Source organism: Pelobates fuscus, chromosome 1 (genome assembly GCF_036172605.1).
Source record: "Pelobates fuscus isolate aPelFus1 chromosome 1, aPelFus1.pri, whole genome shotgun sequence".
Lineage (NCBI taxonomy): Eukaryota > Metazoa > Chordata > Amphibia > Anura > Pelobatidae > Pelobates > Pelobates fuscus.
Genome location: NC_086317.1, coordinates 468558265 through 468576154, shown reverse-complemented (window position 1 = coordinate 468576154; position 17890 = coordinate 468558265). Strand labels below are relative to the sequence as shown.

The 17890-nt window shown below is 37.6% G+C and overlaps 1 protein-coding gene across 5 annotated transcripts in view; it reads left to right on the top strand.

Annotated features, from left to right (window-relative positions):
• Window positions 1–17890, top strand: part of DLG2 (discs large MAGUK scaffold protein 2) — a 1308393-nt gene that overhangs the window by 618326 nt on the left and 672177 nt on the right. For all 5 annotated transcript variants that reach the window (XM_063431313.1, XM_063431306.1, XM_063431329.1 and 2 more), the window contains one exon: window positions 12235–12399. In XM_063431313.1, coding sequence (XP_063287383.1) covers window positions 12235–12399 — 165 coding nt within the window. The remainder of the gene's footprint in view (window positions 1–12234; window positions 12400–17890) is intronic.

Genomic DNA, 17890 nt, shown 5'->3' with positions numbered 1-17890 from the left:
TTCCGGGGCAACAGTGTGGAGGGACACTTCAAACCACTCTGCGTTTGTGAGAAAACATTCCTTTTTCATTATATTCTATGTAATTTAGATTTTATTTATCTGCACATTATTTTCATATTTTAAGTTTTTTTTTGTGAAGTTATTAGTATCGTATTTTTTACATTTTTAGTATTTTTTTATATCTTTGCCGTTTCTGTACACCTATAGTCTCTTATCTATCATTCACTGATCACCCTCTAGTGGTGATACAGAGAATAGCATACGTTTTAAATAATGTTTAAAATCCAGTAGGGAGGGATGCATTGTTATAGAGAGGATATTTTGTTGCTATAATATTTTCACAAATATTCCTGTCATGTTGCTTGCTACATACCAATTACAACGTTTCACTAAATTAGAAATGTGCTTAAAATGAGTTGTAAAACTTAATAGTCTAAGAAGCATATTCAAGAGTCTTTTGTATCTGCAGATACATTGATTTGTTGTGATATCGTAGAAATAAAATCCCACCAACACTAGACAAGATGAAAATGCATGAATACATTAAAATACAAATGTAGTTACATCCAATGTTTATTATTAAGATTTGAATTAAATGTATTTTCCATGCACTATAAACCACTACAATTACTATAACTGCATCTGGATGACATTCTTTAGGTAGATCAAAATAAAACAGAAAATCTTTTATTAACCCCGATGCTTAGCTCGAAGCTTACCTACAGTAGACTGAACTTGTGTAGTATCTTGAGTGCACCTTTAAATGTGTTCATCTTTTTCAAAATGTTAAAAATCCTTCTATTTTCGCATGATTTTAACTCCTGTTATAAAGCAAAATCGAAGAGGGTCTCTTCCTTAGTGAGCTGGGATGTTTCATTCTCCTTGATGTATAAAGTTAGCAACAGAAATGGACGCTTTATGCGTCTTCAATGTTATGAAAATAATGTCCCATTTACATTGGCGCATGTTTACAGTCCTCTTCACAATCTGTTATATCTTGTAAAAATATCAGATTGCTTTAACCCCTTAACACCGCAGCCAAATGTACAAGTTGTGAACGAAACAAAACGTAAACAAAACCTGGCATTTGCGCTATATGTCTGTCCAACCGTAATTCACCTCTTTCATATTAAATGCACCCCCCCTTATTATATATCATTTTATTCAGGGGAAACAGGGCTTTCATTTAATATCAAATATTTAGCTATGAAACATAATTTAATATGAAAAAAATGGGAGAAAATAAGATTTTTTTTGATTTTTTTCGTTCTACATGACATTTTAACTGTCAATGTCATAATACTGTTTGCTTTTACTGCAATAAAATACACATATTTGTATTCAGCAAAGTCTCACGTGTAAAACAGTACCCCCTATGTACAGGTTTTATGGTGTTTTGGGAAGTTACAGGGTCAAATATAGCGTGTTACATTTGAAATTGAAATTCGCCAGATTGGTTACGTTGCCTTTGAGACTGTATAGTAGCCCAGGAAATAAATTTACACCCATAATGGCATGCCATTTGCAATAGTAGACGACCCAAGGTATTGCAAATAAGCGATGTCCAGTCTTTTTTAGTAGCCATTTGGTCACAAACACTGGCCAAAGTTAGCGTTCGTATTTGTTTGTGTGTGAAAAATGCAAAAAACGCCAATTTTGGCCAGTGTTTGTGACTAAGTGGCTACTAAAAAAGACTGGACATACCCCATTTGCAATACCTTTGGTTGTCTACTATTGCAAATGGTATGCCATCATAGGGGTAATTTTCATTCTTGGGCTACCATAGGGTCATAAAGGCAACGTAAGCAATCTGGCGAATTTTTATATGAAAAAAATTAAACACAAGCCTTATATTTGACGCTGTAATTTTTGAAAACACCATAAAACCTGTACATGAGGGGTACTGTTGTACTCAGGAGACTTCGCTGAACACAAATATTTGTGTTTCAAAACAGTAAAAAGTATTGCAGCAATAATATCGTCCCTGTAAGTGCTGTTTGTACGTGAAAAATGCAAAAAACGTCACTTTTACTGGCGATATCATGGTTGTAATACGTTTTACTGTTTTGAAACACTAATATTTGTGTTCAGCGAAGTCTCCCAAATAAAACAGTACCCCCCATGTGCAGGTTTTATGGTGTCTTGGAAAGTTATAGGGTTAAATATAGTGCTAGCAAATTAAATTCCCTATACTTTCGGCATGGGTGGTCAGGCAGGTCCCGCTAATTGTAATTAATTAGGATACCTAATTATGTAAAATTATTACATAAATATGTGTGTAGAATTAATATATGTATATATATATATACATATGTGTATATATACGTATATATATATATATTTTTTTTTTTATATTTTTATTTATATATAGGTATATATATAGTGATATATAGTATATATTTATGTATATAGATATATATATTATTTCGTTCTACGTGTATTTTGATATAAATATATATATATTAATATCACAATACAGTTAGAACGAAATAAAACACATCTATATATTTTTTAATATTTTATTTTTATTTATTTTTTTATTTTATTTTTTTACGTATTTACATATTTTTTTTTTATATTATTTATAAATATATATATAACAATAATTATATATATATATTTAATCAGTATCAGTCTACGTGTAATTTGATATTAATATATATATATATATAATTATATATATATTAATATTAAAATACACCTAGACGGTGTATGTGTGTGTATGTATATGTGTATATATATACTTAGATCATATATATATATATATATATATATGATCTAAGTATAAATTTTTTTTTTTACACTTTTAACATTATTTTTATTTGATTTTCAGCCAGCAGGGGGACCAACTGTCATTACAGTTGGTCCCCCTGCTGGCAATACAGAAGCCAGCTATACCGGCCATGTGATTGTGAGGTCCTCGCAAGGACCTCACTCTCACATGACCGGGAGGGACCGGAGGAGGAAGATGTGCCGCGGGGGGGCTCCCTGGGAGTCCCCCCAACCGCGTTCGCCGGCGTGGGACCGCCGGCGACCGGGTAAGTTACTAAAAACCGGAGGGCGTACTATTACGCCCTGCGGCGTTTAGAGCCGCTTTTAAAAGGACGTAATAGTACGCCCTCTGGTCTTAAGGGGTTAAATAATGTGCATACATTTGGAGAGGTAATCTTTGGAGGTGACAAAAATGTTTTATTAGATGCTAAATCAGACTCGTCCTCATATAAAAAAAAAGGTGTGCCGGGCAATGCTCTGTGTAGACTCAGCACTATAACAGAACTCTGTAATACCATTGCAGTGCACAGTTTTTCCGACCCGTGGTGGGTGCTTGTTAGGGACCAGAAACCAGACAGAGACAGAATGTAGATGCAAAACACCTTTATTAATAAATAGCAGCAAATGAAATAAACCAAAAGCAAAGTCCAGGAGGCAAGCAGGGGTAAGGCACCAAAGTGGGTAGTCAGACGAGCCGGAATGAGGAGAAAGGAGAGCAGCGGAGTCAGGAACAAGACCAGAAGTCAGGAACCAGGAATACACAGGAAACAGAAAGTCTTCTGGAAAACAGGAAATCACGCAAGGGCAAGGAGGTACTTGAACTTGCTGCTTTAATAGGCTGCACTAATCAGCATAAGGGCTGGCTACTGACAACAAGGTGAGTAACCGTGGAAACAGTAATAAAGGAGCTGACCATAAAATGCAGCTGAACAGTTTAGATGTAGAGGAGGAAGTGCTACATCCCACAGAAGTTGATTATACCTTCCATTCCCAGGTTTAGAAGATGTTGTCTAGGATTGACCGCTTTCTTGTCCACAGTTCCTTACTACCCAAAATTCTTTCTTCCAGATAGGACTAATCAGCGGGTCTGATCATGCCCCCATCAATATCACTTTCATAAATCTTTCATAATAATGGTTATGGATCCTGGTGTTAAAATGCACACTTATTACAGATCCAACTATTTTTTCTATATGGTTGGCTTTGTCAGAGGCCTGTTTCGTAAAACAAGTAGCTACACCAAAAAACAGCAAGAGCAACATTATATAACTATTATATGGGAGTTGACTAAATTAACTCATCAGAACAAGTCAAAACCCTCCCCCACCACTCACTTGCGACACCTTTCCTTGGCAATCTCAACTTCCCCCTCAACTCATAAGGAATCTGAGTTCTATAAACCTCCAGCAGCTGTCAGCTGATATCAATTTCCAACTATTATCCATTCCTGCTCACTCATGTCCCTCACTGGCTATCTCCTCATATAACTCTACCCTCACCTCAGCCCTGGACGCTGCAGCCCCTCTCCAAATACACACCGCAAGGAGGACATGCCCCCAACCATGGCACACTCAATCAACACGCTACCTGCAGAGATGTTCTCCTTCTGCTGAACGCTGCTGGAGGAAGTCTCACACAGAGTCAGACTTTCTACACTACAAATTCATATTGCATTTATCCAGCACAGCCCTTGCCCTTGCCAAACAGCCATACTTTTCTTCTCTTATTCGTTCATGCTCCAACAATCCCTGGCGTCTCTTTGATACCTTTAACTCTCTTCTTTGCCCTGCTGTGGCCACCCCCCAAACTAACCTTACAGCTGATAGTCTTGCTTGCTACTTTACTGATAAGATTGAGCAGATAAGGAAATAATTCTCACCATCTTGCCCCACACCTTTTCAACCTCCCCTGGATCATGCCTCTCCAACCCTTCTGACCTTCTCCCAGGCTACTGAACAAGAGGTGGCTGCACTTATCCTTTCCTCTCGCCCCACCACTTGCCCGCTTGATCCTGTCCCATCTCACCTTATTAGATCTCTCTCTTCTTGTCTTGTGCCCTCCTTAACATACATCTTCAACTGCTCTCTTTCTTCTGGCACTGTTCCTGCTGTCCTGAAACATGTCTCGACCCATCCTCCCCGTCTAACTATCGTCCTATATCCCTGCTCCTTTTTTCCTCAAAGCTTCTTGAAAGACTAGTCTTCACCCGTCTGGCCTGCTTCCTCAACTCCTACTCTCTCCTCGACCCTCTTCATTCCGGCTTCCGCCCCCTCCACTCTACTGAGACTGCCCTTATCAAAGTCACTAATGACCTGATCACAGCTAAATCCAAAGGTCACTACTCCAACTAATTCTTCTTGACCTCTCTGCTGCTTTTGACACTGTTGGTCATGCTCTCCTTCTTCAAACTCTTCAATCACTCGGTCTCTGAGACTCTGTCCTCTCATGGTTTTCCTCCTATCTCTCCCAACGCTCATTCAGCGTCTCCTTTTCTAATGATACCTCCACCGTTCGTCCTGTCTCAGTTGGAGTCCCTCAAGGCTCTGTCCTTGGTCCCCTTCTATTTTCTCTTTACACTGCCTCTCTTGGCAAGCTTATTAACTCTTTTGGATTCAAATACCACATGTACGCTGATGACACCCATATATATCTCTCCTCCCCAGACCTCTCCCCTGATGTCCTGCAATGTGTCACCTCTTGCCTTTCTTCTATCTCTGATTGGATGTCCTCCCGCTTTCTGAAACTGAATCTTTCCAAAACAGAACTTCTTGTCTTTCTTCCTCCTAATATTAATCCTCCTCTCTCGCTCTCCCTTCAGATTGGTGGTACCCATATCAGCCCATCCTTACAAGCACGTTGTCTTGGTGTTACTTTTGATTCTGGCCTCACCTTTGAGCCTCACATCCAGTCTGTTGTCAAATCATGCCAATTCCACCTCAAAAACATCACCCGCATCCACCCCTTTCTTACACAAGATGCTACTAAAGAGCTTGTCCATGCGCTAGTAATCTCTCGCATGGACTACTGTAACTCTCTCCTAATTGGTCTTTCCAATAGCCGTATTGCCCCGCTACAGTCTGTAATGAATGCTGCCGCCAGACTGATTTTCCTCTCTAGTCTGTCCTCTCACACCTCACCCCTCTGTCAGTCCTTACATTGGCTTCCTGTATCCTATAGGAGTCAATTCAAAGTGCTAACCCATACCTATAAAGCACTGAATAATCTTAGCCTCTCTTATATCTCCTCACAGATCCATAGGTATGCCCCTTCTCGGTCTCTCCGCTCTACCCGTGACCTTCTCCTGTCCACTGCTCGCACCCGGACGGCCAACTCGCGCTTGCAGGACTATTCGCAGGCGGCTCCCATCCTATGGAATAGCCTGCCTACCACCATCAGACTCTCCCCTAGTCTTCAATCATTTAAGAAGTGCCTTCAAACTCATTTCTTTAGGAAAGCCTATGGCCTCCCAGACTAACCTCTTCCTCACATACCTGCCTCTTGGTCTCTCCTAAAGGGCAGCACTCTACTCTCTCCTCCAGCTCTGCTCCACTCCCACATAATTTTACTTCTATTCCCTGTCCTAATGTGTTTTATACCCCACCAGGGGCGTATTAGCCGCAAGGCAAACAAGGCATTTGCCTTGGGCGGCATTTTCCAGGGGGCGGCAAAAAACGCCGCCCCCAAATGCCTGGGGCAAATACCTTGTTAGCCTTGCGGCTAACAAGGCTGCCGGTCGGGCTGAAGGGCTAGGCGGGCGGCTGGCGAGGGAGCTCTTCCTCTGAGCGCTCTGCTCAGCTCCCTCGCGCGCCGCACAGTGAGGCTGGGAGCCGGAATATGACGTCATATTCTGGCTCCGCCTCCCAGCCTCACTGTGCGGCGCGAGGGAGCTGAGCAGAGCGCTCAGAGGAAGAGCTCCCTCGCCAGCCGCCCACCTAGCCCATCAGCCCGACCGGCAGCCACTGGACCACCAGGGAGAAAGAGACCTCCCCCCAGCATTCCCAAAGGTAAGGAGGCTGGGGGGTAGGTTAAATTAATTATATATTATTATATTATATATATTATATATCATTATGTTATATATATTATTATATTATATATATTATATATTATATTATATATATCATTATATTATATATGTTTTATATATATTATTATATTATATATTATTATATTATATATATTATATATTATATATATTATTATATTATAATATTATATATTATATATATATATCATATATATTATTATATTATATATATATTATATATATTATTATATTATATATATATTATATATATATATATATATTATATATATATATTATATATATTATTATATTATATATATATATTATATATATTATTATATTATATATATATTATATATATATTATATTATATATATATATTATATATTATATATATATTATTATATTATATATATATTATATATTATATATATTATTATATTATATATATTATATATTATTATATTATATATTATTATATTATATATTATTATATTATATATATATATATTATATATATATTATTATATTATGTATATATTATATATATTATTATATTATATATTAATATATTATATTATATATATTATTTTATATTATATATTATTATATTATATTGTATATTATATTATATAGTATTATTATATTATATATTATTATATTATATTATATATTATTATTATATTATATATTATATTATATATTATATATATGAGAGTGTCTGTGTCTGACGGAGAGTGTGTGTGTCTGACAGTGAGTGTGTGTGTCTGCTAGTCAGTGTGTGTGTCTGACTCTGTGTGTGTCTGACTGTGTGTGTGTGTGTCTGTTAGCTAGTGTATGCGTATCTGTCAGTGAATTTGTGTGTGTATTTAGAAGGCGGGACGGGGGGAAGGGTTGGGTGGGGGTGTCGCGGGGGGGGGGGAGGGGCGCCTGAGTTTTGTCCTGACTAGGGCAGCACAAAACCAGGATACACCACTGTACCCCACCTCCTATAGACTGTAAGCTCGTTTTAGCAGGGCCCTCTTCAACCCTTCATTTCTGTAAGTTTTCTTGTAATTGTCCTATTTATAGTCAAATCTCCCCTCTAATAATATTGTAAAGCGCTACGGAATCTGTTGGCGCTATATAAATCGCAATAATAATAATAATAATAATAACTCCATGAGATTCGGTTATCTAAATCCACCTTTTTATAAAGATACCTCTAGCTAAATTTTTCACACATGTTAACAGAGCAGGTGTTGTACTAGCTGCCCAACTCAAAACTCATAATGTCACCTCCAGGATTGCCTTTCTACAGTCTGCTGAACATGGTACGTGGCAACTGACATTTAATGTAGATAAGTGCAAGATAGTGCATCTTGGACGTAAAAACCAAAGGACAGAGCACAGAATATTTGATAGAGTCCTAACCGCAACACCTGAGGAAAGGGATTTAGGGGTGATTATTTCTGATGACTTAAAGGTAGGCAGACAATGTAATAGAGCAGCAGGAAATGCTAGCAGAATGCTTGGTTGTATAGGGAGAGGTATTAGCAGTAGAAAGAGGGAAGTGAGAACACTGGTGAGACCTCACTTGGAGTATTGTACGCAGTACAATACCGTATCTCCAGAAGGATATTGATACTTTAGAGAGAGTTCAGAGAACGGCTACTAAACTGGTTCATGGATTGCAGGCTAAAACTTACAAGGTAAGGGTAGAGGAACTTAAAGGGACACTCCAGGCACCCAGACCACTTCTGCCCATTGCAGTGGTCTGGGTGCCAACTCCCACTACCCTTAACCCTGCAAGTGTAATTATTGCAGTTTTCATAAACTGCAATAATTACATTGCAGGGTTAATTCCTCCTCTAGTGGCTGTTTACTAGACAGCCACTAGAGGGCAATTCCAGGATTCTAGCACAGGTTTTCTGTGCTAGAGCATCGCTGGACGTCCTCGTGCTGTGTGAGGCCCTCCAGCGTCGCTAAAATCCCCATAGGAAAGCATTAAAAGCCATTGCCGCACATGCGCATTAGGTCTCCCGAGCCAGCGGGCATGATCGGTCTACCCTGCCGGATGACGTGGTGAAGGGGAGGAGCATGGGCAGACCCAGAAGCAGTGCAGAGGGACATCGGCACTGCCTCAGGTCAAAACCCTCTTAGCAAACGGGGATGGGAGGTGAGAGGGAGAGGGGACCTGCAGTGCCAGGAAAACAATTTGTCTTCCTGGCACTGGAGAGTCCCTTTAACATGTATAGTTTGAAGGAAAGACGAGACAGGGGGAATATGATAGAAACATTTAAATACATAAAGGGAATCAACACAGTAAAAGAGGATACTATATTTAAAAGAAGAAAAACTACCACAACAAGAGAATTTAGTCTTAAATTAGAGGGGCAAAGGTTTAAAAATAATATCCGGAAGTATTACTTTACTGAGAGGGTAGTGGATGCTTGGAATAGCATTCCATCTGAAGTGGTAGAGGTTAACACAGTAAAGGAGTTTAAGCATGTGTGGGATATGCATAAGGTGATCCTAACTATAAGATAAGGCCAGGGACTAATGAAAGTATTTAGAAAATTGGGCAGACTAGATGGGCCGAATGGTTCTTATCTGCCGTCACATTCTATGTTTCTATGTTTATATGTAAGATTATATACCCTCAAAAGATGATCAATGAATTTGCCCTTACTACAGTAAGCCGTACAATTTAAAAGATGAGCCAGACTGTGTCGAGGATACTCTGCTCTCTATACAACAAAATTTGGCCTCCATAGATCTTCCACAGTTGTTGCCAGAAAATGTTTTCAGCAAGCTGTGACTTTCTAAGAAATGAGGACACTTTCCCCATTATTAAGCAAAAAATATTTAAAAATAAAATATACATATGATTTCAAAGTTTATTAAAGGAACACTCCACTCCCCCAATGGGCAAACAGTTATAAATTGCTGTTTAGTAGATATACCCCTAATACAAACATTTTCATCCATGTATCCATTGGGGGTATATATTAAAACATTTGCAAAAGCTGCAGTTGTCATGAACTACTGCCTTGCAAGTTCCCGTTATTGCAAAATCTCTGAGGGTCTCCCTCTGCACACGCATCGGGGGAGGCAGGCATGCTTAAGTAGAGCACGCCTGACAGTTCCGTTAGCTCAGGGAAGCTAACTGAAGCAGAAAGAAGCGCCCCTGTTTGATTGACAGCTGGGGGGGATGCTTAATTAATTATTTATAAATGTACCAAATTGTTATAAAGATCTGCACTTTTAGAATCTGTCATTATTATAGGATACTCCTCACAAGTAACCTGCAATGCTTTATGGGTGTGGAGTGGTCATTTAAATGCTTAAAAGAAACCATGAAAATAACTTTGCTTCAAGGGTTGATTATTGTCAATATTCCCCAAAAATGTTGATATAACACCCACATACGCACATTCCTCACAGCATGTTAGGTATTTTATGATAAACATGGTTGAACAATGCTACAAGTCTCATAAGCGTCCTCCTCTATGTTACTACATATACTGTCTGAATATGGTCCTTAGGCATAAAAAATGTCTAACTAATTATCTCTCTCGCTCTTTACGTTATTAGGATGTCCATATGATAAAGCCCACTAAGTCTTGTATCCAGATATGCTAAAAAAAAATAATGCACTCATGGGTCATTGTAAAAAATATAAATTCAGCTTTCATTTATAGAACTTTTAGAGCACTCTGATTTTAAATCCTCATTTATATAGCCCTGCTTCCATGCGGTTAGAGACTTTAATGAAAAACGAAATGTTTAGTGTAACAACGTGTTCTTTATTTAGAATTCAGGGTTCTCCAAACCTTGACCCCCCAGATGTTGATGAACTACAAATCCCATGATTCTCTGGTTATCTATTTCATTCAAAGAATCACAGAAGTTGTAGTTCAGCAACATCAGGATGGCCTGAGTTTGAAAAGAAACCCTAATAGGTCATGCGAAAGAGTTTACATGACAAGTTGTTTAGCTGGGAGCTAAAAGGCATAAACAGCAAAAAAAACATGTGTTCAAACATTAAACCCGATGGACGTGAGTGTTTTTTTTAACCTAGATTACTATGTAAATGTAAAGAGGAATGATTTAAGCTAAGTAGCAATGAATTATGGGATTCTGAATTTGAAATAAAAACTGCTCACTTCATGCTTGAGGAGAGGTTGCAACAATAAATAATTGGACATCCTCGATAATCTCTGCGTTTCTATGTAAAAGTACTACATGTTAATCGTGTATTCTGTGTTATAATAACTGTTTTTGCACACCCCTGTAATCCTTAATTTACAATATTTTATATGTGTTGAGTGCAAAGCGGGGACGTGACTGTCAGTTTATTAAAACGAATGCAAGGACACAGCGTGCACAATGTGAGATAAAGAAAGCTTAAATAATTGTAAAGTCTTTTCTGATTAATTACATCGCACAAAATCTAATAAAAAGGATTAGAGGGTTTATAAAGTTTCTGAGTGGTTTGGAAATCACTGAATCTGTTTATCCAGTTTATGGATTTTAGATGTATTTTTTTTTGCATGTGGCATAGAGTGCAGAGATTCAAAAAAAATGTTAAATGTAAAGTTCATGACATTTTTTAGGAATGCTTGCTATACAGTGGGAGGTCCTATTCTCTTTCTGCAGATACTTTTTTTATTTTTTTTGTTTTCTATTTTGTATGTGTACAATTCACACAATCCAGATTATTGTCACATTGACAATTCACAATAACTTTTCTTAAAGAGTTATTCCAAGCACCATGAAAGATGCAATGGATTGAACTGGTCATGATCCCAGTAATCTATAGGTGTAGCATTTTACTATAACATACTGCACATACTGAGTTTAGCCCAACTCCAGCAACGTCACTAGCTATCCTGGAAGAAGAGTCCCACCAATCCGTGCCACCCTGGTTGTCCTCTCAGCCCATCGTCCTCCGTAACATCCATTCCCTTCATTTTCAAATTGGGTCAATATTCAGGATTCCCTTCCCTTATCTCTTTTTTTGGCACCACACACAGAACACTGAATCACAAAGCAAATTAACCTATTCTGCCATTGTCCATCTCGTTTTTCGTAATACTTTCATATGGGGCCTTGGAGTTGCATAATTTGGACGCCCAGCTAAAATTGGACGTATTGCAATTTGTTTGAAACTGAAAGCACGAGCCTAATGGACACCCTTGTTTTCTTCATTTTTGCTGCATTAAACCATGCTTTTATCATATAACTTTCATTTGCTGCTACAGTATAATGTCAAAAGTGAGTCTTTCGCCAATTCAGAAAGCCAGTATTGTAAAAATGTTTCTTTAAGATCCTATATGAAATCAGCAAGAGTTAACATTTCCAGTGGTTGCATGGCTTTCACCATTGGTGATTGAGATATGGTTCTTGTCATTTAAAGAAGACACTTATTTATAACGTATTTTGTCTTTCAGAAATATCGTTATCAAGATGAGGATACTCCTCCGCACGACCATTCACTACCGCGGCTAACACACGATCTAAAAGGTCCAGAACTTGTTCATGTGTCTGAAAAAAACTTGTCTCAAGTAGAAAATGTCCATGGGTATGTCATGCAATCCCATATATCACCGCTCAAGGTAAAATTGCTGGTTCCTGTCTATATTTTGTCTGATTTAAATCATTCAGCCTCTAGCACTGTGTGATTTTACTGTTCAGAAATAACTAAAATAAATACAAAGTGCGTGGAGAGGAGCTGTTCTGGATATGGTTTTATTAGCACTAAGGATTGTGCTTTGTCTTACTTTTCTTTAGGACTGGAATTATATACCTTTTATATATACATATTTAAAATGGACAACATTTGATATACTTATTGAAATGTTTCATATTTTCTATTGAAATTTTTTATCTTCACATTGTGTCCTACATGAATTATTGATAATTACGCTGTATTGTGGTGGACATTTCGAGGATTTTTTTTGATATTTTTGACAATCATGTAATTAAAAAAAATAATAATAATAATTTCTTAACGTATTATTATATTTTTTTGTGAATTCATCATTTGATGGGTATTATTATTTTGTTATAGATACATGATATCAATATTCTTACTTAGAAGCAAATATTTATGACTATAGCTGTTAGAACTGTGTTCGAGAAAGGTTTTACTGGTATTAAATTTCAAAGATAAAGGCACAATAACAAATGTAAATCTATTAAAATTAACACCCATCCGTTGAGATGAGCATTTATTTATCTGTCCACCCATTGATCGAGCATCAGCGTCATCAAACTGTGGAGGTCAATGACCTAGAATTAAAGATCTAGGATCTATTATCTCTCATTAATTAAAAATACCGGATAACAATCAATAGTACTGATCTGCGCATGCAGTTCTGCTACTTAGCAAAATGTAATAATGCACAGCAATGACCATATTGCCACAATTATCCTACTATTCTACTCTTCCATACTGGTAATTCGGTTGTCCAATTGGCATTTAATTGTTTTCTATACTGCTTACACACGTAATTGGATATAATCAGATACATGCATTGCATCAAAATATTGAGCCATATGCATTTTATTAAACATTGCAGTAACTGTTGAAAAGTCCAGTGAAACACATGTACAAAAGAACAATGGAACCCTTGTAATGATGGTGATTAAATGTTGCCTTCAAAAGACCTTTAAAGCATACACATACAACTAATCTCGCGCTCTGAATAGTCTTTTTGTTATTTTTCTTCTGTCTTTGTGATTTGTTTGCTTATATACTTAATCACTTACTTATATGAGAAACAAATTCATAGGTTCTGTAGCAGATGGTATCAAGGCTGTCCTAAAAGACTGTAATGCTATTGCAATTCGTGTGTTATTTCTGTTTCTATGTGTAAAATGTATGTGGGATTCGTATGATTGTTCGGTAGTTTCCATCCGTACTCCATACAAATGTAAACTACCGAACCAATAGACCACCCCAGAGAGAAGTGTGTACCCTATTAAGAGTTCACACTTCTCTAACCGCAGGTTAATCTGTACTTTAGTGATGTATCTGGGTGGCCGCCGTTCGGTATACGAACACGTGGCGGCGGCCATCTTACGCACGAAAATCTCAGTGTGTTTGGTCGTCGAGTGTCTGGAACTCAAATCGGACACTCAATTACCCAAACACCGCTGAGACCTCCATGGCTCCGTAACTCACGAACGGAAAAGCTAATCAGCCCCCCGTTCGGTAGATTCAAAGTACCGAACAAGGGGATTCATACGAATCCAAGATTAATCGTGGATGGCGGTATTTAATGTGCATTTTACCTCCCGAACGAAGACCGACTGCAGGGCCCAAACCTATGGAACTCTTTTCGGATACCACCTCGTGTGCGGTCGGTCAAATTACACCCTCCACTTAACTCCCGAGCCCCTGAACCGTTCTGGGTGATTTTTGGATATGTTAGTCACCCAGATCAGGGCTACCAGGGGGTACCCCCAGGATTATTGTAACTACTTGTTTTAGGGTACATTCAGAACTGGGGGGAAACTACAGTATGTGTAATGGGATTAAGTGTCCTACTGAGGGGAGGAGATGTGTGGGAGGTAACGGTTACACTATTGGATACTGTCCTAATTAATGTGAATCCCTCCCTTGCATGGGAGAATGCTTTATAAGGAGACTGTGTGGATTAAAAGTCAGTTCTGCTCCTGATGCTGTGTGTCGTCCAGTCATTGGGATCTGTATGGGGATATTCGTGGATTACTTTATTTGCTGGAAATACTGCTTCATGGTGTTTTTACTACTTGTTCCTGAGCCTCACTGGGATCTATAGTGGAGTTAACCTGTGGAATATCAGGCCTCCGCTGGAGGTTCATTTTGCCTTCATTTGTAATAAGAAAAAGGAATAGAAAATGTCTTCAGTCTTTGGGTTTGTGTGCATCATTTGTAATTCCCATATTCTGGTCTGTCCTTCTTACATAACTCTCGTTATTGGAAGATATGCTGTTAAAAAAAAACAATGAAGGCTTTCTATATCAACCAAAACCCTCAACACATTTCTTGCATTTATTTGTATCTCACAGAAATTGGCAATTTCAACTTGATTTCAATAATATGTGTTTTCCATTGTTTTATCTGAATTCCGAAACTCTAAAATGCCATATGGTCATATCACAGAACAAACAAAATGGGCAATGGGTGAGCCGTTTAATTTATTTTGTGATTTGGAGTTCCATCCGTTAGTGGAAAGCCACTAAATGGTGATATTATTCACAGATCAAGTGTATAATACCAAGATAACAACAGTGAATATGGCAGCATACTGTGTAAGGCATACCAAGATTAATGCACACATTTTTTGATCAAAGAAGTAAGGCATTAACAGGTTAGGTAATAATGTCTAAATTCTGGTCAGAGCCAATGGTGAGTAAACAGGAGGAGAGAAAATGAGACATGTAAAGTGAGTGTTGTAACACGATTAACTATGCTAGTAGGTAAGCTTAGCTTAGTAAGTACAGGAGTCCACCCTGTATGAAGTAAGAAAATAAAACAATTTAAAGAAAGACACATTTCTCATAATGCAGACTCATCTGATTTGCAGTTTGTGATATGGCAACTGGCCACTCAGCATCTTGTCATGGTCAAAATGTGCCACACAGCTTAAGAGAGCAGGCTGTAACTTCAACAAGTTCTCCCAATCATTGCCACCATCTTGGAAGGCCTTACCAGGGCCCTGAAATTGGCCCTTATGGACCATTACAAATGGCTGACATCAATAGATGGACTCCTGGGACCATGGTATCTGCCACAGGTCCAAAAGGCATGGTGAGAGGGTAGGGGGGTGGTTTCAGGTATGCCAGTTTTGTACAGCCAGCTAAAGAGCCAGGAGAGAGGCCATCTGATCCCAGTCCCACTCCCTGTAGGCCATACAATGCTCGGTATGGGTATTATGGTTGAAATAAGACATGAGTGTGGTATGCCAAGATTCACCAAGATCCATTTGGTATAAAGGTTGTGCTGTTGCAGCAACATTTTCTAAATTACTTTTAGAGTGAAGGTCACTGTTTTCCTTCCTTTCTAACATCCATTTGTCCCCATACCTGCTTGTATATCCTTACTATGTCTGCTTCCTTACTGCTTAGATTTCACTAGAGTTTAGGGCTTATGGCCCTGAAACAGCTCCATTCCTCTTATTAACTTTGAGTAATCACTGCTTATGATAATAATTCAAACTTCTGATTTCTAAACATTGCTAAATTACAAATCAAAATATCATGTGTAATGAAATGGAAACTTAGTCTTAAAAACAGAACAATCCTTCATCATAAGATGACACAGATGCATGACTTTTAATAATACACTTGTTCTAAACACTAGCTTAGCAGTCTTGTAAATAAAATAATACTCTGCTATTAATTATAAAAAACTAAGAAACAAACAAAGAAAAACACACTTTGCCTAATGTATCGAACCTCTGGCTTGTACAAACAGCAAGAACGTGAATATTTCTGGTGTAAGATATTGGGACATTAACTATAATAAAAAGTATTTTTGTTGACGATGTGCTTTTGTCTTGGATAATCTTACTCTCACTATACCATACAATTTTGATATTTTCAGATTCTTATCCAAATGTGAGGTTAAAATATTACTGCTCAAGAACAATTTTGGGGATTTATCTATGGCATTTCATGCCAGAGGGAATAATAATTAAATATGACCTTGGGTTAAAAATTGCGTCTTTGAGGGATTTAATCTATACACTTAATTTTTCAACGTTATTTCATACATTAAAATCTCTTATGACTTGTTGCACGCCATACAATATTTCTCTTATAGTATATGTATATTCTCTAAAAATATTTATACTCCCCAAAATGCTTTATTTCTATAGAACATTGAAAAACTTGGATTCAACAGATGAACTTCAGAAGCTATTAAATGTTATGCTGAAGTTTCTGTGGGTGAGGAAAAAAGCACATATATCTCCTGAAATTGTATTGTGCCCCAAGAGTAAAGGGGGTCTCGGAGTACCCAACCCCATCTTATTTTACAAAGCAGCCCAATGTGCACTGACCCTTAAATGGAAGTCTTCTCATGACAGGGCAATTTTGGGCACCAATTTTAAAGAAGGATATTACGGCACTAGAAAAAAACTGCAGAGACGAACTACAACATTTATAAAAGGAATTGAGCATTTTAGTTTTGAAGAAAGGTTAAAAAAAATGTAAATCTCTTTAGCTTGGAAAAATGATGCCTTAGAGGGATATGATGACATAATACAAATATATTCTGGACCACTACAAACCACTGTCTGGAAATCTATTCATAAACAGGACTATACATAGGGTATGAGGTCACACATTTAGACTAGAAGAAAGGAGATGTGTCTAAGGCAAAGGAAATGTTTTTTTTACAATAAGGATGTGGACTTATCTGCCTGAAGAGGGGGGTTTATCGGAGCCTGTACAGATGTTTAAACAGCAATTTAATAAATATTTAAAACATAATATGCAGAGATATACCTTTTAATTACTAGGGTAATAGCGTCTTGATCCAAGGGGAGATCTGACTGCTATTGTGGGGTAAAAAAAAATGGAAGAACTTCAGACTGGATTTGTTTCCTTCTTTTGCATCAACACCAAAAAAAAATGTGAGAAAGGCAGAACTTGATTGATGCATGTCTCTTTTCGGCTATGTACCTATGTAACTTTAGAGACAATCTGTTATTGACGGCAACAAATTCCTGTAGTCTTTGGCATAAACATGCTTATAGAGTGGGCTTATCATCTAAAAACTCAGCTATGAACCCTATCATTGGATGTTCACAGGCATTGTGGTAGAGAAATAAAAATAAATTGACAAAGATATACCTACAACAAATAAAAAAAATGGTAATAGAATAATAACGTAAAAGATCATAGAGCAGAAATGGTTTCAAGGTTGCACTCACAAAACTCCATGCAATTTAAGCCCATCAATGTAGTGTAAACTCCAGTTGTTCATGGTTAACAGATATTCGCAGACACATGCAAAGAAAAATTGGAACATAACATAGTGCAACACTGTAACATAAAATGTAACACATTTTAAAATATTGCACTTACAAAATGAACATGTGCAAAATGCCCATC